Source organism: Phallusia mammillata, chromosome 4 (genome assembly GCF_965637545.1).
Source record: "Phallusia mammillata chromosome 4, kaPhaMamm4.hap1.1, whole genome shotgun sequence".
NCBI lineage: Eukaryota > Metazoa > Chordata > Ascidiacea > Phlebobranchia > Ascidiidae > Phallusia > Phallusia mammillata.
This window is the reverse complement of record NC_137255.1, coordinates 22622332-22648828: the sequence shown is the minus strand read 5'-3', so window position 1 is coordinate 22648828 and position 26497 is coordinate 22622332. Positions and strand designations below refer to the sequence as shown.

Here is a 26497-nt window from a genome sequence, read left to right as displayed (position 1 = left end):
TGAGTTGATTTCTATATGTAAGGTACTGCTGTGGCATGGATTAGCAGATAGATTTTCTCAATTCTCTCAACTCAACCTTTTCAGAGATGAGAGATGTGATTGATTGTGAACGTAAAGAAGTACGATGACAAGAACGCTAATTTTAGTAAATGTACAAAAACTACGTTTTTTTCGATTGGTAATTCACACGTACTTAAAGGTACGCTGGGAAAGTTTCATATGTTGAAAGTGTATTGTTAATGTAAGCAATAATAGATTTTTCGTTTCGTTTGCAAATTTGCAAAATTTATTTTATTTTTAGTTTTGTTTTATGTTGCCAATGAAGTATTTGAGAGATTCATTTGTAAATACAATAGTTAGGCAAGGTGAGATATCATAAAAAACATTATTAATTGCATGTGTAAATTGTGTACTATAGTACGTACTGCAATCAGCTTTTGGTTTCTTCTATTCATAGGTTAATTTTAACATATTATTTGTATGCTGGTGTTAAATTAAAAGCCGTTCTGGTTGACTTCATGGCTGTGATGTAGTTTTGACATATTTACGGATTGGGATTTATCTGAAAAAATGTCGTTTTTCAAACGAATTTTAAAAATTGACCAGAAGCCAGCCAAGCCAAAAGTCTTCTCAAACATTAAAAGAGGAGAAAACCCTGAAAATCATTGGGAGAAAATTGGAGAGCTTGGTGATGGAGCCTTTGGTGTTGTGTACAAAGTAAGTTTTAATTATATATATATGTGTTATGTTACATGTTGTTATTTCCAAATATTTCAGTCTTAAATTTGTAATTAATGCCAAAACATAAAAAATGTTTCATAACGATTTTGCCATGTCCCTATGTGTTAGTGATTGGGTGTTAAATCCTTAAGTGTTTTCAAATCATTCGCATGTGTCTCTGCCATACCAAGTAGAATTTACAAACCATGTTTTCATATATGGTTGTCTCCTTTCAACTGAAATATATATATATGCTCAATAATTGCTTTTGAATGTAAATTCTTTTTCCAGGCACGCAATAAAGTTGACGGAAGATTGGCAGCTGCGAAAATTGTTGAGTGTCGTACAGAAGAAGACCTTGAAGATTTTTCAGTTGAAATCAACATTTTAGCATCATGTGATCATCCAAACATTATCAAGCTGCTTGATGCATACTACTTTGAAATGAACTTATGGGTAATTTGTCCAGCTAGATGTGTTGTTTATATATCCATCATTTATTTGCTTATATTTGTACCTGACAAAAAGTTAATGGCGGACTGTTTTGGTTGTGAAGATCTTGCAAAAAACTATTTCTTACATTCTCAAAAAATTGAAGGTCTTACATTTACATTTGTAGCAAATTAACAAAAAAAATATAAAGCCATTTGCATTGTTTTCGTAAAAGTTGCAGCAACCATAAGCTGCAGATTTTAATTGCCTTGGGGGTAATTAAGTAGCTTGAGCTTCATAAATATTTATTACATAATGTCGTCTGGTTGTTTTTGCAGGATCTTCATAATAAAAATATTTACATGTTTCCATATTTTTTTGCAGGTTTTAATTGAGTTTTGTGATGGAGGAGCATTAGATTCAATAATGGTTGGTAAGTACTTGCAGAATCAACTCTTTGTTAATAATTAACCGCCATTGTTTATTAACTTTGTCTATATATAAATAATTGCTTTCCCTTTGATGTTTAGAGCAAATTTATTGCTTAAAGTGGGTTTTGTGAAAGATGAGCATAATAGCAAAGAATGTTAACAACAGGCTGCTGTGTGTAACAGTTGGGTCATGAAACCTTAGTGTAGAATTAAAAAAAAACATTGTCTCCAAAAAGTTTCGTATTGTCCCAATAGTCATTTGTGCAAATAGTCCCATTAGTTTACAATACTGTAAATTTGTTTTCTATGCAACAATAACCTTTCCATTAAGCACATAAACTTTCATTTTCATTGACATAAACAGAGTTGGAGAGAGGCCTAAGTGAAGAACAAATAAAGATTGTGTGCAAAGAAACCTGCATTGCCCTGCAATACTTGCATCAGCATCATGTAATTCACAGAGATCTCAAGGCTGGAAATATTCTATTGACTATGAAGGGGGGAGTCAAACTCGGTATGTTTCCATTGTCAATGAAACCTTTTGTTTCGTGTTGTCTGAGCTTGACTGTTTACAGAGACTGGAAATTATACTTCCTCTATAGATTGAATCATAGTTTGTAAATACTAGCATTGTTTACCATAAAAGACAGCAAAAAGTGTTACAGCTATAATATAGCATACCGTATATACTTGCCGATAGGTCACGCCACTGTATAGGTCGCACTATTAGTTTTGTGTTAAAAAAGTGTAATTTAGAGTTGACTCGCTCAAGGTTTTAATAAGGTTTTCCTTTGGTGAATTAGATTGTACACCTCTGCTTTTACACTAAAGTATACATGTAACATATAACTTTTTGAAACATTATACAATTTGAGACATTTAAATTACAATATACATGTATATATATGTTTTAATAAAACATGTATATGTAATAATTTGTATTTCCAGTCGTAATAATTGATCTAAGTTTAATGGTGAAAATAACGGCCCAAATAGACAGAAAAAGCGACATGCTTTATTGTTCAAACGTTTCGGCAAATGCTTATGCCATCATCAGTGATATGAAGGCCACATCAGTTACACCCATTTATATACACCTTTGTCGCATAAAGGAATGATAATAAGGTGCGAAACAAGCGTCTGATAAAAGATGATCTAAGTTTTTGTGTTAAACTTTCAGCTGACTTTGGAGTCTCAGCACAGAATGATAGGACAATGCAGAAAAGAGACACATTCATTGGGACACCATATTGGATGGCCCCTGAAGTTATCATGTGTGAAACGTTTAAGGTAAAGCATTCAATCATGTGTGTGATGGTTTTTGTTGGTAAAAGTAACAACCGTACATTTGTGTATTGAATTGCTTTCATAAGCTTTTGGCAGTTTCCCAGACGAAGATGGGAAAACTTTTTAATTTGCAACCTTTTTCCAACATTGTTAAGTTGTTTTCCTTTGAAGCAAATACAACGCTTAGTTCCCACAATTTAAAGCAAGCCTTGTCTAGGAGTAGGCAGCTCTAAATATATCCATGATAAAGTAAAACAACAGACTAGTGCTGTACCCACTTCCTTCTCCAGTGTGACAGATTTATGTCATTCCATGTTACTTGTGATAGTTGTGAATCTATGCTACTATTTATATATATTACTAGGGTTAACTGAAGGCCACACTAGGGCGTGCAGGCAAATGAAAATTAACATTTGCTAGTTGCATTTTTAACTGCCTCGGCAACACCTAACAAGTTGCAACTGTGGTTAAACCCTCCTGGCAATTTCTATGATCTAATTGCATGCCCACTGGTATAATGCCAAACTGCAGTAGGTGACTCAATCCAAATCTATTCTTAACTCTTATACCTGTATGTAAATGCTTATTCCCAGGACACTCCATACAACTATGCCGCAGACATTTGGTCGCTCGGAATAACGTTGATTGAACTTGCTCAAATTGAGCCCCCCAACCATGATCTGAATCCAGTTCGAGTTTTACTACGCATTACAAAATCTGACCCTCCAACACTGGAAGCTCCACGCAGATGGCAAGTTTATTTGTTTTTGTATTGGGACTTGGCAATGTAAAGCTTTGAATCAGCCAAATGTACATTAAGTTACAACCAGTCCGTTTTTTTTACCACAATTACACATGTTAAGATGTTTTATTGTTTTGCCCGCTTAACTGCTTAAAACTTTAATCATAGTAAATCATAGTACAAATTAAATTGGAATCATAAATAATTTATGTTGTATTTTTACACTATTTTATTCATATAAATGCTATCCTTACTTCAAGCATTATGAAATTAAAATCATGAAGAAAGATCAAATCTGGAAAGATAAATCTGTTTTGTTTTGTCCAGCTTGTTGCTTAATACCTGGCTTGTGCAAATGTATTTACCTGTAATTAATATTTAATACGGATATTAGTAAATATTTAACCACATTTAACATGTAACCCACAAAATATGCAGAGTGCATTTAAATGCAGAAACAATATGCACTGCAATGCATGGACATCATATCACACTGTTTTTTGTTGCACTACAAATGTAGTATTTTTCGAGTACTAAGCATACACAATACACCCTGACATTTACAAATCATTTGTTGGATTTTAGTATTGATTGTGTTGAGAGAAATACACATATATTTTCACTCAAGTCAGTTGTTATGACATGAAATAAGAGGTTATATAAGAAAGCAAGTGGTAATTCAGACCTTGAAGGCGTACAATAATAGTGTGTGTTGTAAACGCCTAAGTATAAAATCTATTCTTTCCTGAGGAAATGCATGCTCGAATAAATGTGACCACACATATTGTTAAGACATTTTTGTACATAATGTAGTTTAAAGTGGATGAAGTACTGTAGGTGTCCTGTTGTATTTAGCAATTCCTTTCTCCTTAATGTAGGGGATCGTATTTAATGTCAATTGACCACATGACATTTAAGATTCTTTCTGTGTCTCTAGTCCATCCATTGAGCAATGGTTTGCAGCACTGAAATAATAGCTTTTTTGTCATTGGCATACCCGGAACTAAACAAAAACTAAAACAAGTATAATATAATTTTAAGTTCAGCACTGTGCATAAAATATATATTCTATATATAGGTGTTTTCTGCACACAGGTTCATACTTTCACCATATCATAAAAGATAAAAACCTTTTTACTGTCATATACATTTGGTAATAGTTGGTTAAATTTCTTTCTTATAATGCTCAGGAATGTAATGATCTCGTTTTTGTTTATTTTATGATACTGTAGTAACATTCTTTTTTATCACTTTTTCTACAACAATGCTATTGTTTTTGTCATTTTTTTGCAGAACTTTGTTGCTATTTTACCATCTGTGTTTATCATGTTTACAAACACATTTTAAATTTTACCTCCACAATAACCTACCAACAAATTCAAAAGAAACATATTCTCCTTAATCATGACTTTGTCTATCTTAACAGGTCGAAAGATTTTGCTGATTTTCTAAGTCGCTGTCTTGTCAAGAATCCAGAAAAACGTGCTTCTTTGACAGAGCTTCTTGCTCATCCTTTCATTTCGTCAGTTGATGTTAAAGTTGGAACAGCAAAACATCCACTCTCTTTGCTGGCTGCAGAAGCCAAGGCTGATGTGGAGGTTATAGAAGTTGACGACGATGACAACAGTAGCCAGGTTTCATACACCGTTCATACAATTCCTGAACAAGAAAATGCTAAAGTTATTACATAATTTAATTCTTACCTACCTTTTTTGACGAATTCCTCCCTTAACAATTCGAAACATATTCAATCGCCCTTAATAAACTGCATTGTGAAATCTAAACCATACAAAGATTATTAAGCTTCAGTCTTTTGTCAACTTCACATACCATATTTCCAGAGCCTAAAGTGTTTATTTTCAAAATATTCGTAAAATTAATGTTAATTCTTCCCCTTAAGTTTTAAAATCCATCTATCAGGATTTTAAAACTTAAGGGGAAGAATTAACATTAATTTGCTAGTTGAGTTAATTTTTTTTTTTCACACTTGCAGAACGTTTTCTTGAATTAAACCATTATTTTCTCTTGAATAGGATGGATCTGCTACTCCGAATCAGGACACTGCATCAGTGAAGAGTGGCCAACTGCCGCAGGACGATAAACCACCTTCCAATACAGATGTCACATCTTTCAAATCTGAAGCCCAAAAGGTCCCTGTGCCAACCTCGAACGGCAGCGCAGTGACTGAAGTGAAGAGTGTCCCAGAAATTGTCACTAAACCAGCTGTTGAAGAGTCCTCGTCTGATGAAGGAATCGGAGGCTCTAACAAAAGTGAAAAATGTGACAGCACTGAAAAGCTTAATGAGAATGTGAAAGCCTCGAAAGCAGCAAGCAACGATAGTGGAAGTGTTGCAGACGGCGACAACAAATCACTCTCTGTTGGTGATTTTGATCCTGATAATGTTAGTACAAATGGTGACGACGAAGAAAAAGCTGACCAACTGGCTGAACTACCATCAATCTCACCAGCGCATGTCAGTACTGAAACTACTACTGCTACTAATTCGGTTGACCCTTCCTTTGTTCCTTTCGTTACACCTTGTGTTAAATCCTCTGTTAGTTCTTCCACAGCTGACGAGATACCATCGGGTCTGGTCAAGTCCATGACCTCAAGTTTTAAGTCGGTAGATAGAGATAAAGTTAGTGACAGAAGTGAGGTTAGCAAAGTGTCTGATGCAAAGAAGTCCCAGCATAAGGGGACCTCGTTTCATTCCTTAAATAAGCTTCCTTCGGAGTTAGCTGGGGTGAAGCGTGTTGATAGTCAGACTGTGTTTAATCGTTCGGTGTCGGCGCCTGCTGTGTCTCAATTACAGCCGCAGTCCATTAAACCGGACGAAGCTGCTGCACTAGACATGCTTGATGATGTCCTCAGCTCTCCACTAGCTGACGAGGACACTAAATCGCATGCAAGAAATGATTCCAATGGCGATGGAGTTCCTGTGGTTCAAATTACTTCAACAGTGAGTGACAAATCAGACAATCCCAAGGACACAGACGAACAAATGTCACCACAGCTAACCAATGGCGCTTTGACAAGCCAGCAGGCTAACGGCACTCAGGTATTTTGTTGTGGATGCATGTTTTCCTACCAATTTGTAATTCCCAGCAATTGCCATGTAGATCATTATAGAGCACTTTCACTAGTTTGTTTGTGGTAGTGGCATTAGGGCACCATTTATTTTTTGGTTCACCAAGCTTTGTGGTTTTGGTCACATGTTTAAACAAGTTATAATTAAAACATGCCAACAATGCATTTAAAGTAGAATTGTGTTTTGTAGTCATACGGCCATTTTAATTTGTTTCCACATGTAGTAATAGTTTTTTGTTTAATTGTTTTATATGCAATGGACAATTAGTAATGTTAGTTTTGATTGTAAGCAATATTTAATTCAATAGCGCAGATTTACATACAGCCTAATTATTTCATAAAGTTGGTTTATTATCATTTTAGTGTAAAAAGATTCTGTACAACAATGTGCCCAAAAAATTAATTACTTTAACTCGATTTAAAACATCTGGATTTGAAGATGGTCTCTGTAACTTTAGCATGTGCAGTTTTATATTTGCACTGGTGTAACTAAATTCCTATGTGTACCAGCATACGATTACTCAAACAGTATAGGTGGTGCCTGGCATTGCTCTGTTTGGACAGTGACGTCTGTCTTCCTCACTTATTGGTGGGCGTGTGCTCACTGTAATTCCAGATTCTTCTGGCAAAGACTGAAGTGGCACTTTTGTCGCTTCCAGCCTTTCAAGGGCATCAATTTGATTCGACAATTTCCAAAGCAGCTCAATTAACTTTTTCTCAGATGTACTAGGGGCAATTATAAGCATATTTTCAGTTTTACTACTGCGTGACTGCCCCTATTGTTTTTGTTTGTTTGATAAGAAAATAAGTAAATAACATGAAGGAAAAGTGGTCATTTACCTTTATTGCCTTCAAAACTAGAAATTGTGTCAACGGACCATTAAAATAAAAGCATCTCTTTCATATTATGTTTTCATTTCTGTCAACTACTTTGAAATGGCTACGTAAATTAGTTTACTTTTTTAACTGAATATATTTTTGCTGTAAATGTATTTCTAAGATCCAAGACAAGTCTAAAGTATATCATGTACATTATTTACATAAGTTGCCAACGACACCCTCACAAATGAGCATAGTCTCAGATGACACTCAAGACTCAAACTGGCTTTCTACCTCTAACTTTGAGCGAACCCCAAGTCGACGCAGTTTTACAGACACACTAAGGGGCGCTATAGAGGACAAGTTCAATTCGTTAAGGGTAAAATCGTTGTTTGCATGCTGTAACGCAACAACTCCTAATCCTTAAGCCTGTTATTGAATTCACTCCCGTATTGACTGCCACAATTCGGAAAGAATAATAATTTGTAACAAGTTTGCGTGTTTGAAATGCTTTGCAAACAGGCATGTGCTGTATGTACCTTGTTATAAGATTTTTTCACATAAGGTTTGATGCTTTAGTCAAGCATGTCTTTCAGAGTCACCTTATCTGCACTGCTGGTCCATGGCCTGTCTATGGTCAACTGTACATGCTCAAACATTTCTGTACTTTTGTGATGCTGTGTAATAACATATTAAAACATGATACACTTTAAAAGCATTGGTCCTTTATTCCAGGGGTCTCCAAACACTTTTTGGCTATAATCAACTGGGACATAAAAGCTGAACATTGGCAAAATTATTTTGTGGAGACTAAACAAATATATATGTACTCATATTCTATATATTTTAATTCATAACCAAAAAACATGACAAAAATGTGTGCTTGCATGTACATATTTAAAATTTCAATGGCCCCTAGCATCTGTTTCTCAATCTTTCTGTTGCAAACCGTTTATTAACAACCTAAATTTCTATTCCATGTGATGTCATACTTTGCAGCAGGCCACATAACAAACGTTGTCAAAATAAATTTAATATGCAGATTTATTGTGATAGGCAAGGTTGCTTTTTTGGACCAATAAGAAAAATCTGAGCATCATAAAGTCCCAAAACACTAATCACTGCTTGCACTTTAAAATAACGAATATTTCATGGCACACTTGGAAATTTCTTGTCATCACTGACCTAAGGGGACAGTTAGGCCTACTACTTGCAGACCCCTGCTTTATTCAACCTTGGTGGCAGTCAATTACCCTTATGTATTTTACTCTATCACAAAGCAAACACTTCCATTCAAACTACCTCTGTTACTTATTGCCACTGTGTCATATACTATACCCTGTTATGTGGAATCATAAAAAAGGCTCTTTACTTACATGCAGTTAATAATATCAAAAAGCTTGTTAATGTTATAGCATGAAGTGCCCAATTCCTTCTATTACAAGTTTTTACCGTAGTTTGAAAAACAGACAATTCAGGTTCAATTATAATACAATTAAATCAAATTCCATTTGCATACTTATCTCTATTCCAGTTAATCACAAGCTAAAGCCTGATGATTTGAATCTGCTTTAAACCTGAATTGTCTGTATATATACTTGGCATGATAAATCACTGTAGAACATTTTGTACATTACCATGTGTAGTATTTTCTGACTTGTTGCTTACAAACAAGTCTTACATATTTGTTTCAGATGTTTTCCTGTATTTCATGTTTCAAAATGCATTGTAGTGTTTTTCTTTAATTTATTACCTTATCTTTTGTCTCACAGGTTTGTAAGTGTTAGCTGTTGTAAGAAAAGTTATGTAGGAAGTATGTAGAAAAAGTTATACACAGTCAGGTAGTGTCAGAATATAAAACAATACCAGAATTGTTAGAAATTTAGATGCAGTGGTATAACCAGTCATAATTTATTAAACAGACACTCAACAGAGAGTTAACCTTGCATTTCTTTGCAGGTTTTCGTTTTACTTTTTTCATTTTTGTGTATGTTATATATATCATTTGTATTTTAATCACCTCTTGCTTTAGTTGCATTTTCTTTTGTGATTTTTAAATAACATCAACTCATTTAGTGGATCACCACTATTTAATCACACTTGTATATATGTGTTGTTTGATTTTTAACATTTGCATGTTTAACTTCACATAAATGGCATGGCATGGTACTTGCTGTCACAAATAAATATGTAGTTTTTATTGAACACTATATTTTTAAAAGTCCTCACGTTAATAAATTTAATTTGGTAAATTTAAACAATTTCATAGCGGTTAAACAAAATGGTACTAATCCATAAAACTAATTAATTTGAACTGATTGCAAAACTCAAAGCTAAAAAAATAAAACAATTCAAAAAATGAAAAGAATTTTAGAATGTAAACAATTGTCATGTTTTAATTAGTGTTTGAAACTTTTCTGTGATAACAGCGAACAAAACGACAACATAAGACACTGAAGAAAACTCGCCGATACATCATTGATGGTGTTGAGGTCACTTCCACTACCTCCAAGGTCATTGATGACTTTGACCTTGAAAACCAGAAAGAAAAGCGAGTTTTAAGGTAAAACTGCATCAATTCACTTTTTAGAGTTCTTACTTGATGAACAACAAAGTTAATATATATATGTTTATAATCTTACAATAAAGTGAATACAATCTGTTAATGGTGGTTTGGTTTTGTAAAGGAACATTAACTTAATTCAAGCAAGGTTAGGGTTGAACTCCTATAGATTATCCCGGGAAGGCTTTCAACCTGGATAATTTACTCCCAATTTGACATGCTCTGTTAGTAAAGATAAGTGAGCAATTTTTTTAGAATCGTTGTGTTAATAAAACTTGGGCATAAATTTTATTTAAAGAAATAGGCATGGGGTAATAAAGGACAACGAGGTTGAGAACCATTAGTGTTAATTGTTTGAGCAATAAATTTAAATGAAAGTCTTTTTGTGTAATATAAAGATATAAAAGTATATACCGCATGGTTTGAGTTTTTGAATTATGCCAAAGATTCAAGACCTGGATTGTTGTGTTAAAACTTGTAATAAATTGATGACAATTACTTGTGCAACTGTTTTATATTGGTTTTGTTTATTTAAGGCGGCAAGAGCTTCAAGAATTAAGAAAGTTACAGAGAGATGAGCAAAGGCAACTTGCCAATCTTACCACCAAGCTGGGTGTGCAATGGGAACAAATGGTTGGACGTTTCGAGCAGGACATGGCAGTAAGTCAGAGGATCATTGGTTCAAAACCCATCAAACATAATACTTGTGTAATTATTAGTACATGAGTTCATTAAGGTTTACCAATTTTTCATTAATTTGTGAGCCTAAAATTGTAATTTTAGGTTTACTAACTAAACAAAACATAGTTTTGGATATTTGTTGCTGTTCAAAACTGGTTCACAACAGTCTTCACTATTGTTAATCACGGTAGTATAACCATGACAATTGGTTTTTGGAATTTCATGCTTGCTAAGCATTTCCTTGACATTGTTTTGCTACAAGGCTCTTGTGGTTGTGTAAAGAAGTGACTATCCTTACACTAGCAATGACACGAAACTGAGCTATAGGGTGTTGCCAGGCATTCAGTTTCGGCTTGCCACTTTTATTTATTGTTTACCATATGTCTGGCAACCCACAATTGCCTGTTAATGTCATAAAGAGTAATTGCTTGTCCTGGATTTTCTACTCTATCTGTTTGCTCACATTTTGTTTAATTTTTTGCAATTTTAAATAAGTGATAACTATTAATGTTTTACTGTATATGTTGTGACTTGGCAGCATCTAAACCAGTGGTTCTCAACCTTTCATGGACGGTGGCCCCCTAAAAGTATACTTTGAGCCTCATGGGCCCCTACATCTAACCCTGTAGGACCTGTGGTCCCTTGAAAAATGTAAATGAAAATTCCCGGGAATTCTGTACTAATTTTGGATTTGAACAAGTCAAATAGAGTAAACAACAAACTGTAATCGAGACAAACCTCAATATGGATAAAGAGTGTTAGGGAATACAGATATTTGCACCACACACTCAATTCTGCCTATTAGAAAAGAAAATGACTCACTTTAGTGGGTGTTTCTGGTGAGGCTACCTCGAGGCCCTCCAGAATACACCTCGTGGCCCCTGTGGGAGCCGAGGACCGCTGTTGAGAACCACTGATCTAAACCTTTAAAAGAGGCATTGAGTACCAGTGTTTGCTGTGGAGGGCAGTAAAATGATTCAAATTTGAGATAAACTTGCTCAAATACCAACAGAATGCATTGGAACAAGCAATAGGAAAATATATTTCGCCTAAATTGGCATTATAGGTTCCTGTGCTTTGCGGAAACCGCATCTGAAAGGTCAAGTTCAACCAATACAACCTTAAAACTTCTTTATCTTGTGTAAACTATAATTTCATACATAGTTCCCAACCGGAGAGGAATTTTAAAACTGGAGGGGAGAAATTTACTTCAGTTTTTTTATATGTGATTTGATTTGTAACAAGACACTTAAAGCTCGGGGAAAATAACTTGTGAAGTTGACAAAGGAACCAATTTTAAATCATCTTTGTATGGTTTAGCAACTACTATGTAGTCTATTAGGAAGGAATGAAATTGTTTTAAATTGTTAAGGGAAAAATTCATCAAAAACGGTTGGGAACCACTGTATTAATAGATGGCCTCAATTGGTTTGTTTAATGTTACAATATACAATTACAATACAATTCATATTTAAATTGTGAGTGACTAGAAAGGCTTTAATAAAGCAATTTGATATCTAGGCACTGAAACGGCGATACCAAGTTGACCTTGAACAGCTTGAAAGGTCACAAAAGACGCAGCTTGAGAAGCTAGAACAAGCTCAGGAACATGAACGCAAGGATCTCATCTATAACTCGAAAAAAGAACAAGACAAAGAACGGTAGGTCTGCTATAATCTTTAACATTGGGTTCATTATGTTACATAGAGCATATGGCCTAAGGGTGGGCAACATACTGTCCATGAGCAACTTCCATATAAACATTTTTGGAGCAGATGCAATTTATGCATAAATTCAATTGATGTACCAAAGAGTTTTTCAATTAAAAGCTGATAGTTATCAGTTCATGACACAGTTTATGACACATAAGTAAGTCATCCAACTTTTATTTGGATTAAAGACAAATATAAAAAGTCTAGTTTCATAATCAGATGTAGCTTATCAGCATTCTGAGATGACCTGAACAATGCTTATTCTAGCACAGTCTAATTTCCTGCTTGTGTGAGACCCAAATTACTTGTGCATTTTCATAGAATTATAACATCATTTTTGTCTTGAAAGTTTTTGCTACATTTCAACAATTTGTGTTTGTAACTTAGAGAAAATCACATCTATTCCCTTCCTTTCTTCGTTAGTTAAATTTTGAAGAATCATTAGGCATTTTTTGTAAAAAATATGTCAAAATGATTAATAATTGACAAAGCAACAGAGCCTCTGAATCGGAATCAGTCAACAAATAGTCTCAAAACGATAATATTTCACCCATGTGGATATCATCAGTCGCTCTTATTCAAATAGAATGTCAATATGGTCAAGAACCAAACAGTGTAAATCTGTTATTTTATTCAATTAACAGAAAACACTTTCTGGAATATCAGAAACAGCAACAGAAAGAACTAAAACAGCAGCTTGAACAACTACCCAAGCAGAAGAGAAAGGAATTGTCAAAACAACGCAAGGAAGAGCTGGAAAGACATCAAAGATCAGAGGTTAGCTACAAATTTATCACTTCCCTGTGCAAAATTTATCTTACCCATTGAAACATGCAATTTTTTTTGTTTTGTAAAGCATATTCACTGAGATTAAACCTAGTGCTTTTTAAATACATACAAGTTGTACCTGTATTGTACTGTGTGTGAGCCTTGCATGATGAGTTGTGTATGTTGTCAAGAATAATGTAAGTATTGTGTAACATAGAGGTTTGCATTGATATCAACCCCTAAAACATCAGGTTTTCAGTTTTACTTATGTAAAGTCGATGTGGTGAAATAATATGCAGTGCATTTAGGTTTGTCCAAGGTTTATTTTACATTTGTATGAGGGCCTCAACTTTTAGGTCGGTTTTAGGCTTAAGTTTAATATAATGCACCTGAATTTTGGGGTGGATTAGGCCTACACGCTGAGATGTGTATTTTTGAAAAGATAACATATTATTTGTATTACTCGGCGCACAAAACCCAGGGCCGAACATTATCGACCAGTACACCCGCGTTTTTACACTATTTTATTTGAATAAAAACTGATTGTGATGTAAGCCAAACATTGTGCAGCAACATGCACATAAGGCTTATATTATTCAAATTCTAAACCTTGATGGCATGTGTGCATTATGTTTGAAGTTTGACATGTAATGCAAAATAGGCACTAACGCTATGCTCCTAATTGTGTCTTGAAAACTTGCAAACCAGTTTACGGAAATTTTCTGTAAAAATTTAGCTTGTTTGACCTGCCAACTATTTGGGACTCAGCGGTTTACAGTCAATCTGTTCTTCTGTGTTTGCTCTCGCAACAAAATTAAAAGTAAAAACGCAACTGAATTTCAAAGGTAATTTGTGGAGAACGAGTTTCAAGCAGTAAAACCTTTGTCCGATTTTCAACGGCCTATTCACATTTTTCTAATTGCGGTTGGTTGTCAGATTCGTACAGATGGGGTTTTAATGGTATTTGTTGTTGAGCTTAATTGTTGAAATGAAAACGCGCAAAATTTGTTGATTTGGTGTTGGGTCCGTTTCGTTCAGCACGACCCGTGGAGTTTTCGGTCAAAATACGAAATATGTATTGCTAACCTTAAGTGTACCTGAAAATATTAACTCCACTTGTTGTCCACCGCCCTCTCCTTGGTATGAGATATCAAATTGGCCTTTATCGCCAATAATTGAAGGCTACTCTCGAGTAATTTTATGATTGATTACCCTGACTCGACAAGTATTCGTTGCTACTCGTTGTGTAGAAATTTGAGCCCCCTGGCCTAAACTGTTAAACTCTACCAATATAGTAGCCGAAAACGTTTGAGAAATAAAGCATGTCGCTTTTTTACGTATATTTGGACCGTTAATTTCACCATTAAACTTACACCAATATGTTACATGAGATTATGCGTTTAACTTTTCAGAAAAGCTTGACGAAACGTCACTACGACGTCATAGACACACACCCTGCAGAAAACATATGAGTAATCCTGGTTCCAACCACACCCCTGTCATAAAAATTCGCCACCGACATTCCGATCCATGTTACTATAAATAGCAACAATCTCAATTCCAACGTCACGCACACGGGCTCGTGTATCTAGTGACGCCATCGCCGGTTTACGAACGTTCCTGCGTTATGTGATGTTTACTTTTTTAAGTGCTATTGTGTTGTTACGATTCCAGTTTTACATTTACGCATACCAGGTCGATGACGCAACCAAATTCTTTCGGTGTTTATTGGCGACTGTGGTGCCTTAAAACGGTTGGTGTTTGTGAAAGGAGTTTCTATAGGCTCAACTGTGACAATGATTTTATTGTTGTATTGTGTTTAAATTCCAGTAGAAGTTGTGACACTGCTAGTCTGTTAGTTACAAATTTAAGACATAGCTTTAATCAAGATTTTTTCTACTTGACCGCTTAATTTTCGGTTAATTTTACGTTTTTCAATGCATCAAGATTTTTAGGTTGTGAAAAGTGGTAATGTCGCTAAACATCTTTTATTGAACCTTTAAAACTTACCAAAAAGACTCACAAGTTAAAAAATATGAAATTAAATCGTTTTGCATCGTTTGCCCACAGTTGACTTCAAAACTTAGTGACAAGCATGTGTAGAACCACTCCACGCCTATAGATAAGCGATACACAGTGTATGACAAATTCAATTGTTTCCATATAGCACCGTGGCAAGATAGCATTCGTTAGCCTTGCTTTAACCTTCACATAACCCCATGAAGTGATTGTCTGTTAACGCCCTAACCTGATTTGCCGTAAGTCGTGTTTATGTATAGACGTGCTGGCTGCATCACGAAAGGTGAAACTTGTGACGTCACGTAGCCGCTCCGATATGAATCACACAGATGGGTGTGCGGACGTGTGACTTTTAAATACGTGTAATTTTCGTTTTACACTAGTTTGTAGTGACATTCTTCTTACTATTACGGTGAGAATTTGGGGTGTTTGGGGATAATATATTTACATTGGCTTCGATATGGATTGATTAGCCAAGATGTGCTTACTGTTATACACATGCTCATGTACAAAAACAATTTGCCTGTCTTACTTAACCTTGGACATTTTTTTTTCTGTCGAACAGCCGCTTAGATATTAATGCAGGCAAAATGATTAAGAAAAGTAATAAACTTTGTTTAACAATTCATTGTTTTGCTCTGCTATTGGCATGATTTTTATTTGCTTTTCTATGTATAAACTGGATCCTATCATTTTGCAGGAAGTTCAGTTTAACGAGAAACAAGCCGAGAAACTTCGCATGAGCATCATGGACTTGAAGGAAACACACCGTCGTAATATCGCCGCCACTGAAAAGATGTGCTTGCTTAAAAAACAAGACCTGCAAAGATGTAAGTACTTTTCGTTGCAGATTGTAACCCAGCGAAACAATATTGCAAAATCTGTTACGTGTTTTCAATACACATCATAGACTAGGTTTGCACGCGAGGTGATTTTAAATGGCAGGCCGAACGATACACTACTGTTTACTGCATAAATCAGTTGGCACTAACCAAACGAACCCACAAATATGTTAAACCACTACAATTTCGACTTAACAAGTAAATTGACACCGGCGTTTAAAAGGTTGGACATGCAAGTAGGGCTTGGTATTTTTGTTTTTGATCAAGCGACTTTGCTTCCAGTACTGGTCTACTGTTTCTCAGTTTTTCTGTTCTTTATGGGTGTGCAACCTTTAGCCTCGTTCAATAACACGATTAAACTGCGAGTATCACCTTTGTATACGTGGACATAACGTAGCAATGTGAAAGTAATTGGAATCGTTTTCTAGCTCGTTCCTAAAATAATATAACCGACAATATTAACTAGGTCCCCATCCCCATCTTAGTTAGTTTTCAGGTGTTGATCCTCTCAAAGTTTGATCCCGGATGACCCAACGGTTCACCCACAGGTCCCATGAACGTAAAAGGGTCCGTGAGTTTCATACTTTGGTGTGGTACATTGAAAAGTGTGATATCTTGGCAACTTTTAGTTAGTTTCACTCGGTTTTCATTTAAAATGCAAACGTTAGGTTAGGTCGCATAACCTTTATTCCATTGGTCGCATTTGGTCTGTGGACCGCAGGTTGCACACCCTTGGTTTATATTCAAATCAAAATTTTGTTTAGCTCGAGAATGTGAGATTTGGACATTGGAGGAACGTCACTTACAAGAGAGATACCAGACCTGCAAACAACAAGTGAAGGATCAATACCACTTGCAACGTCATCAACTCGTGTTACGTCATGACAAGGTAGTTGTGAATGAGAGCTTCGTTCAATTTGTTTTTACCTTTTTATAACAGCCTAAATAAAAAATGCAACATTAACATTGTTAATTTAACAATTTATACCATTTAGATACTGAATTAGTTGTTTACTGATGACCTGTTGGTGCATTTTAATCCCTTCTTCTGAATTTAAATATAATTGGCATTGTCAATGATTGCTAACATAGCTAATTGAACCCGTAAGTGTTTTTTTTTACTAAATATACACAGAAAAAATAAATCATTTCCCTGACCCTAAATGTCATTTTTTTGTCCCAAATGGAGCAAAATTGATGCTAAAACCTGTTCATTTGAGTTGTATTGAACCAGTGCCCTTTATTCGATTCAGGAGCAAGAACAGATGTTGCGTCACAACAAAAGGATTGAAGAAGAACTTCTTGATCGCCAACGTCAGGAGAAACTGAGGCTTCCTAAGATCCAACGTACAGAGGGTAAAGCTCGCATGTCGATGTTCAAGAAAAGTCTGAGAATTCAAGTTCATCAGGGAGAACAGCTCAGTGAACGCGACAAAATTAAACAGGTGAAAAACCTGACTTGTTTTTTTTGTGTGTGGAAAAGTTGTTACGTTCACCTGGTTTTCAAAGTGGGTGTCAGCGCTCTCTCACGGGGATGTGCACTTAGTTGTGGGGGAAAAAATTGGTTAGTTGAAGCAAATACAACAACAAGGCAAAATCTTTTGTGTAAACCATTAATACAGGCATGTGGGACATGTGTTTTAGTATTTCTGACTACTTTTAACACGAAACCCGCAGTTTTGGTAAACGATTTCATCTGCAAAAACTATTTATGACATTTCGAACAGTTTAGGTTTAGGAAACATTGGTTTCTACATAAGTATTTGATATACAGAGTTGGCCATCGGAAGATACCAAATTTGTGACCCAGTGAAAAACAAGAGGATTTTCTTATTCTCCTGTACCATGTAACATTGTTTTTAAACACTTTCTTTTCAGGCTTTAAAGTGCCACAACTGCCAAACTTATAAATAGACGGCCTAGAAATGTAACCCAAAATCTCTTCGTTGTTAATTCCGTGTGCTAAAGAATTCAGATATAAAACGAACGCTTTCAGATAGCATACCTTACTTGTCCTACACGTTCCTGGTATAAATGTATGTTCGTGCCAGGTATTGCTTGTGATTCGTGGAAGGGCACGCACATATGTCATACATAAACGTTCGTGTAACAACATGTTGCAAACCCAGTAACCCACTATCTGTGCTGCATAAACTAAATATTGTGACATAGGTTTTTCGGACATACTGTACCAAATCACCACCCCTTTTTGTGTTCAACCCCCAATTTATTGAAATAAATTGTATTTTTGAACAGTATTTGAAAGCTAAACACACCTATTCAAAAAGATTTTGCGCATAGTAAAGCACTCATATCGAAGTTTTAAATAATCAATAACAAATGCACATTGGACAAACGTGTTGTCATAAGTGCAATTTCACGTAAACCGCTTTCATTCATTAATCCGGCTAAAACCTCAATGACCTCTTGTACCTTCGTGACCCCAAGTAACCTCTCGAATTCCGTGTCCACAAGTAACCGCAGACCTTTTGATGCTGTCTGCGGCATTTGTAAAACACATCGATTGATTTTGCACTGACAGACAAATACACCCTATGTATTCGTGTTTCTTAGCGACTATAGAAGTATGTTGTTCATACTATGGTTTTTGAAGTACAAGTTCTAAAGTAAGGTGAACTACATAACAATTAGTTTTACATTTTCTAATATGCTTTAATCTTGCTTGGTAATGTGGGGAATAAATTACCATTGAGTTGTTAACTCTTTTATCATGTCGTTGTTTGTGATATTTTACCCTTTTTCATTTTGTTTCTTTCGGGTTTTAATTGACGGTCGAAGTGTTATTACCCTGATGAAGGCGACCTGGGGAGGACGTTGAAACGTTGATGAAACCGACATACTTGCAATACACAAAATATTTTCATTTAGAATACTATACACGGATCTGTTCATAAGTTTAATGACGAATATAACGGGCCAAATAAACTTAAAAAGCAACATGCTTTATTTTTCAAACGTTTCGGCAGGTGCTCATGCCATGTTAGGCAATATGAGGGGCCACATCAGTCACGTCGCTTTTTAGGTCTATCTGGGCCTTTATTTTTGTCATTAAACATTATTTACTTACGTAACTACAGTCTTTTGCTGAAATATATTTTTAATTTGGGCCGCGGGCGTTCGAGAAAATTCCAAAAGAGACGTTACAAAAAATCTTGAAACAATTTGCAAACCAACCAAAAACCAAAATCTTGTGTGATTTTTCAATACAGTTTACTGTCACCGAAACCAAACGGCAAAAGCAGGAAAAACTGAAACTCCAATTCAAGCACGAGGGTCAGCAGAAGGAATTGGAAGCAAGATGTGACGCCAACTTGAAAGAACTCACTCAGCTTCAGAACGAGAAGAGACGACTTCTGGTTGAACGAGAATCTGAGAAACTGAAAACCCTTGATGATGATTACAATGAAGAACACCGGGTTTGGAAGGAACAGCTAAAACCGAGAAAGAAGGTTCGTGTGCATGACATAGTGTGATATATGTATGTATTCTTGACTTCTGGGGTTATAGGGCCTGTATGACACCGTTATATCTAAACTCTACAGCATCAGTGGTGGGCAACCGTCGGTCCGCGGCCCAGTGCCGGTTCGCGAGGAGTTCGTTACCTGGCCGTGTACTTGTTCAGGACAAATGCTCCGAAACATTTTGCCCATGTATCCCGGGAATGATAAACTAATTCAGGCGTTTTATTGCTAAATACTTGTAAGTTAGTTTTTTAAGGCCGGTCCGTTATCAAATTTTAGGTTCAAAACCGGTGCGCAGTGCAAAAAAGGTTGCCGACCACTGCTCTACAGGAAACATCGGTTAAACCGGATTCGGTTAATACGGATCTTCTATTCAGAACAATATTTTTGGTTCAAACCGGTCCGGGTTAAGCGAGGTTTACTTGTATTGAATAAATATGAAAACTTCATAATCATTGGTTTAGACCAGTGTTTTCCGATTTTAAGCATATGTGTGAGGGGGGAGGGGGGATTTTTTCAAACTCAAAACTTAAGTTAGCTCTCACATTGATGTTTTAGCTGTAACCTTTTTAAGCTTAAAGAAGGTTAAGCGTGTCCAAACGGTAACGCTTTTTTATATTCTTACACAGGGGGCATGATATTTTTAGTGTGATTTATTTTGGGGCAGAAACACTGCTTTGACAAATCTGCCAAAGTATTTCCTTGTTTTGTGTAACACTTTTGGCCTTCTCTTTCTTACTGTTGTATGTTGTGTTCATAAATTAGCTCATAAAGTAGAGTTTGTTTGTAGACTATCATGTTTGCATGCCTACTTCGCATTTCACAGGCACAGACACCTTTTAAATTTAATACACACCACATTTTGTTCATTAAAACCTTAGTCATTTGTCCTGATGCTTGGTTAATATAAACATCTCAAAATCTTTATCTACCAAGCAATGGAGATTCAAATTTGAGGTTTAAACTATTATCATATTTGTGTACATCCACAAACTCACTTTATTTTACCCATCCAATCATTATCATCATATAAACGTACACGTATTATCACTAGTTAAGTGCCACAAACCGAAGTAGAACTGCCACCCACTTGTTAGGATATGACAAAGTACCTGTCCAGCCCACGCTGCAATCGTGGGCCGCGGGTCTACAGGAAACAGCTTAAACAATAGAATATACCTCTGCTGGTATGCTGTACATAATAGTTGATGCCTCCAGTGATTAAAATGGAGTTAAATTACAAATGCCGCTGATAAATATTGTTAAAGCCTTAAAATCACATTTGTACGGTAAAAATGACTTTGGTGTGAACGGTAGATTTCAATGCAGGTTGGCGTGTTTGTTAAAAATCACTCATTCACTTTTCCAGGTAGCAATTAAAACATAGTTGCCTTATACTTTATGCTCAGTAATCTGTTCAAAGGGTGGTTTTATTTATTGCTGGAAAGAAAAAAGACTAAATTCAGTCCTATTGTCTACAGATTTGATCAATGTTGTAGGGTACAGTCACATTAACTTAATACACCCAACTTCAATTAAGTAATGAGACACATTGAAAATATGGTCTTTAAAATTCCATGCTTTTGTTGATTATTTTGTTGTATGTAAGCTGTATGTGTTGTTGTACCTCATGTTAGCAACTTGAAGACGACCTACTGCGTGCAAACCAAGAATTGAGCTCGCCCACCGTCAAGCGGCAAATTAACAAGTTCGAGTCGTTCGCCAGTGGGCGCCAAAGTGTCAGGTCTAGTGTGAGCGACGGCGACAACATTAGCTTGTCGAGCTCCAAGTCGCTGCCGATTTTGGCGGGCGAGCAGAAGGATTTCTCCCGCAAAAGATCCGACTCGAAGTCGGTGTCGGATTTGCACAGCGGGTCCCCTGTTGCGGAAGGCGGCCATAGAAGACAGGCTTCGGACTCTCTTGTTACGCAGGTTGCACTGCCAATGTCGCTCGCCTGTAGTGTGCAGATAATTTTGACTGCCGCATTGCTGATTTTACTTAAGTTTTTGTTCCGAAAACCCGGATTTGAATGTCATCAAATGTGACTTGCACCAAGCCGGTATAATTCTGGTTTGTTCGATCAGACTGCCGGTTTTGTTTAAGACATTGCTAACCCATATGTAACAGTTTTAGGGCGGAAAGTTACGTTTAATTGGAAATGAAAAACAGCCTGAAAATTGCAATTAGAAAGCTGTACAATTCGCAAATTCCGTTTTATTGCCTTTTGAATCTTAAACTGTAGCTTAAAGTTGCCGGGAAAAAAAAAGTTGATTACATATTTCACATTGTTGCCAATGGCCATAAACTATCTCAGTTAATTGCAAATTTCAGTTATTCGCAAGAATACAATTTGGAGAATGTAGTTGCTTTTGCAGTAACTGGAATTGTATACAAATGTAATGGTTTTGATTTAACCACTTAATAGAGATAAAGAAATTTGAACAAACACTTACGTTCATGGTATATCGATAATATAGAATTTGAGACCTCGACTTGAACTAATAACTCAACCTTTTTTTTTTCGTTGAATTGTGCCTTGACTACCACATACCTGAAATCATTGCATTTTTCATCAAAAACGACATTACGTCGCAAATGTGAATGCATGCTATTGTTGATTTATCACTGGTCGCTAGTGGGACAAGACATTATGGATCTGATTTTAGTTTCTATTCAAAGAATTGTGATCGAAGAGATCGTGATTTTGCTTGAACTTTGCATGCTTTTTATCGTAAATTTAGCAGCAAGCGCGATAATTAAGGATGTGTTTCGAATTTTGGAAAATCGTATTTAGAAATTAAAACATAGCGTTGATTTAAACTCGGTTATTCTTAAATTTTCATGTATTTAATTTTCTATGTTCTGACTGAAAGTTTTTCGAATAAGACAAAAATGCGAAGCAAAAATATTACGATTTTACTGCAATAAAATGTTTTGTTAATGATACTGATTGCTGTGCATGTTAAAACACCTAAATAATGTACATCAACATTTATGTAACCTTTCAACTCGTTACAGCGCTTAGAGGACTCCTTCACTCGAACTTTGGAGAACCATCGCCAATTCTACCGCGAATCTCTCGAAGTGCCCGAACACGCGGCTCCAGTCCCAGCAGCGATACCTGGCGACAACGGAACAGTTTCGAGCGGTGTCCACGATGTGGCGCCCGCGGACGGCAACAACACGTCGACCAAAATCTACAAGCTTTAGTAGCGCTGTGTACATTAATAAGATGACACTGCTGTTTACCCGCATACACTCTTATCGCCAGTTCAGTTTTCCCACGTTCTGTGACGTCACATTTTATGACGTCACACACACTTTATGACGTCAAACAATAGCATGACGTCACGAATCCTTGTTCACAAGGTGTTTTGTCCAGTTTTCACACTTTCTGTGACGTCACACTTTACGACGTCACACTTTACGACGTCACACACTAGGATGACGTCATGCGACCTTGTCCTTTACAAGGTGTTTAGTTTTTTTTTCTGTCGCCAGGTTTAGCGTTTGTTGCCGCGAATTCGTTTATTTTCTTTTTTCGTTCCCGATTTCAATGCAATCCCTTGCAGCGCTGTCTCTTGGTGATCATCCAATGCCACTGTCCGAAAATCAATTCAAAATTGACTCTCTCAAAAAATGCTCTCATTTAGGAAGTAAGCAAAACTGTATTGAAACACTTCGTACCAACTTAATACCGCCAAGTCATATAGTTTTGATGCTTTATAATTTCTCACAAGACCTTTTGCGTTGTAACAATGAGCACACATCTTGCGCGATTTTTGCTAAATAAGCACAAAAAATGCTGTGTCACAAAGCCTCGATTATAGCCTTGAAACACAGGCATAAATAATTTTCATCTTTTTTCACGGCGACGCTTATTGGTTTTGTTACATCCTTACACAAAAATTATCCAGATCGCCCTAAAACATAAACAACCAAACATTTTAGTATCATCTCCGTTCCAAAAATTCCCGAAACAATCCTGTAGTGACGCTGCTCTACCAAAAGTCCTTTCCCGTGCAATAATATCGGCCTGGTGCGTATATTACCCTTTACAATCACTCGCATGTAACCGGCTGTGCCGTGCGCGACGAACTAGCAATTGTCACGAGATATTAAGTAGCACTAGACTGTTCTGTAACATAAATGCGCGTAGAATTTTATCTAGTTCCTCCTCTACATGTAGTTTCGCGAACTTTCGAGCGAATTTCACTTTTCTGTATATTTATGCCAGATTTACGAAATATTAGCTTTGTCTTTTTGTGCGTTGAAGTCGCTTTTGCAAAGCATAATAGTGAGGTGTTCTAGATTATTCTAGAATAGTTTTTCCGAATATCTCACTACAAGGGTCCTATATAATCCTGATCAAAGTTGTTGAATTTTTTTCGATTCCGGATCTTTTTTGGGATTCAATATTCTGAATCGTGTTGATTCGAATCTTTCATTGCCTTTAAGTTGCTTATAACCCCATCGCGACCAGTAACACTTATTCATGTTAATATTTCATTTATAAAAGCATACTTGGTGGTCTTGTGCGATTTTTTATTCCTAACGTCTTGTAGGATTTATCGCTTTTCCGTAGTTAACTTTCAAATCAAATACAAATAACAAGTAAAATTACAGGTGATTCGGTTAATCGCAATCCAGCCAATAGCAAATTCCGTGTAATTGCACACTAAAAACATTAACTGTAGCATATCATTAGCAAAAACCATTTAATTGCATATTCCGGTTTATCGCTTGGACATTTCAGTTGCCATTATCCACAATTGTCTGTACCAAGTTTAGTGTAAAAAGAACTGTAATTACCACTTTAAAGCAATTGAAATTGGAGCACAAAGTATGTAAAACATTTTGTCCAACCTGAAAATATTTTTTTTTTCGGGTGAATTTTGTCATGTGTTAGTTTTCACATACAAGAGCTTGTCTAGCAGTCTTTTGTGCTTTTAGACCTTCAGAGCTTAAATATGTCAATCGGTTAATTTGAACAAAACGTTAAACTACATATATAAGCCTACTACACATCGTATAGCTGTCAGTTTTACTCCGACGCCTGTACATTGAACCGTGCATGCCCATTTTTACCTTTGCCTCCAATGGGGGAGATCCCCTCGCCTGTTGTTCTCACAGCGATTCGTCCGTCCCGCCGTCCTGTCGCGAGCCAACCGTTGTGAATATGTTTTTCTTCTCGTTTAGCGCTTGTTTCTTGACGCTAGCATTTGGCAAAAAGTAAACCCACTTGTTAATTGACTTTTTTGTGTGTTTGTGTTTTCTCAAAGTGTAAGTAAGGCAGTTTATTTTAATGGAAATTAAAGCAGCTGTTGGTGTAAATCTTCAAAATCCAATGCAGTCTAGTGCAACAAACGATTGTGCTCCGTCTTCTCGTAAGGTTAATGTATCGAATCTCGACTTGTCCACACAGGAACGATGAAGTTACCCAATCCTCGGTTAATCCGGACCCGTTTGGACCTATAAAATTGTCTAGAATAGGCGAAGATCCGGTTTACCGATGTATATTAGTTAAACCTTTAACACATTACAAATCTTTTGCACCTCGAGTTTTGTCCAAATTAGACGAAGATCCGGATTAACCAAATCCGATATTTATTGTTCAAGGCACCAACACTTCAAAGACTAAAACAGCTGTGGTTTCATAAGGTCAAATAAAATGACACAAAACGATTTACAAACAACACCGGAAAAAAATATTTGGCATATACCTTCTCTGTTAGCAACACCAGTCGTCGACAACCAACCGTGCCGGTCCGTTAGGCGTGTACCGGGCCGCATAAAACTTGCTCAAGGTTCACATTGAATCAAAGTAATAACTGTAATAAGTTTTTAGTGCTGAACATTTGTGGTTTTTAAAGGGCGGTTCGTGACAAAAAAATCAGTTTTAAACCGGTCCGCAATGCAAAAATGGTTGCCGACCCCTGAGCTATACCATGATAAAACAAGTGTATTGTTTTAGAGGATATAATTAATTTAAAAAAATCCAGTATAACTTTTTTATATGCCAGCTATTAAGCAAAAGACACCTTTAATAGTGCCCGGTCACTAGTATATACCATGCGCATAAATGTTATCACAAAGTTTGTGCGAGCAACTGCGTGGTGCTTGAAAAACATGTTGAAAATGAATGATGATTTACATCCGACAGCTGTTCCAAATATAGGTTCTTAAATTGCTATGACTTTAAACTCATTAACGAATCTTGCAAGGCAACTCCTACAACGGCATTGTTTAACAATAAGCGGTTCTCATCGCAATTGCGACTGAACAACACCTAACCATCTGTCACGTGACATTCCGGAATGTCCAACAAGCTGGTTTTACTTTTTTACTAAGCGTAAACCTCGGAGCACACTGCCTGGCGGGCGCCTGCCTAAAGCGGAAACGCCGTGTCCTGCGTCACAACGGCCCTGGTTGACGGTTGCTGGGCAACAGGTCACGTGACTGGCGAGGTCGAGCTCTGACTCAGGTTCCGTTAGCAAGCGGCGGGCTTCGAAAAACGATCTGTCGTTACAGCGAATAAATCGGGCCATTCAGCGCACGGATGGAACTATCAGGTTATTTGTATACGACCTCCTTGTGTGTTGACATTAAGATCCCTAAAGGTCATTTTGAAGTGTTTTTGGTCTATGCAATTATTTCTTTGCTCACTTTAGCTTGCGTGCGTAACTTGACGCATCGACGTCGACGTAACTTGACGCAATTTGGATTAATAATAAACCGGTACGCAGTTTACGTCGGTTTAATTATTTTTGGTAACTTGTTTACGATGTTAATAGAAATTGGCTAAATTTTGTCTCGCCAAGCAAATGTGGGCCAAATTTAAATTTAGAATGGCGAAGTAATTAAATCACATTTTTGGTGCAACAACTGTTTTGTTCGTTGTGTTGTTTTAT

General features: G+C 36.3%; 1 protein-coding gene and 1 long non-coding RNA gene across 4 annotated transcripts; one reads left to right on the top strand and one right to left on the bottom strand.

The window, feature by feature from the left end:
- The first annotated feature begins 443 nt into the window (after nucleotides 1–443).
- Nucleotides 444–24839, top strand: LOC145222807 (serine/threonine-protein kinase 10-like). 3 transcript variants are annotated; one of them, XM_080089017.1, is made up of 18 exons: nucleotides 444–717; nucleotides 1012–1176; nucleotides 1537–1585; nucleotides 1948–2097; nucleotides 2764–2873; nucleotides 3464–3621; nucleotides 5039–5246; nucleotides 5646–6671; nucleotides 7746–7898; nucleotides 9949–10082; nucleotides 10619–10742; nucleotides 12285–12424; nucleotides 13120–13252; nucleotides 15963–16092; nucleotides 16869–16993; nucleotides 17358–17549; nucleotides 19335–19574; nucleotides 22605–24839. In XM_080089017.1, the coding sequence occupies exons 1-18, from the start codon at nucleotides 571–573 to the stop codon at nucleotides 22794–22796; spliced, it is 3576 nt and encodes a 1191-aa protein (XP_079945143.1). In that variant the 5' UTR covers nucleotides 444–570; the 3' UTR covers nucleotides 22797–24839. The 3 variants fall into 3 exon arrangements, with proteins under 3 accessions (XP_079945143.1, XP_079945145.1, XP_079945144.1); XM_080089019.1 differs by lacking the exon at nucleotides 7746–7898 and having other exon boundaries at nucleotides 5646–6086; XM_080089018.1 differs by lacking the exon at nucleotides 7746–7898.
- LOC145222809 (uncharacterized) lies at nucleotides 23480–25885 on the bottom strand. Its single transcript, XR_013859383.1, has 2 exons — nucleotides 25143–25885; nucleotides 23480–25070 (listed from the first exon to the last, which is right to left on the bottom strand). It is a non-coding gene; the product is annotated as an uncharacterized LOC145222809 (long non-coding RNA).
- Nucleotides 25886–26497: the final 612 nt, after the last annotated feature.

Coding starts and splice junctions, on each gene's coding strand:
- LOC145222807 (XM_080089017.1), top strand. CDS start 571: ATGTCGTTTTTCAAACGAATTTTAAAAATTGACCAGAAGCCAGCCAAG. Junction 718..1,011: donor CCTTTGGTGTTGTGTACAAA/GTAAGTTTTAAT, acceptor TTCTTTTTCCAG/GCACGCAATAAAGTTGACGG. Junction 2,874..3,463: donor TCATGTGTGAAACGTTTAAG/GTAAAGCATTCA, acceptor GCTTATTCCCAG/GACACTCCATACAACTATGC.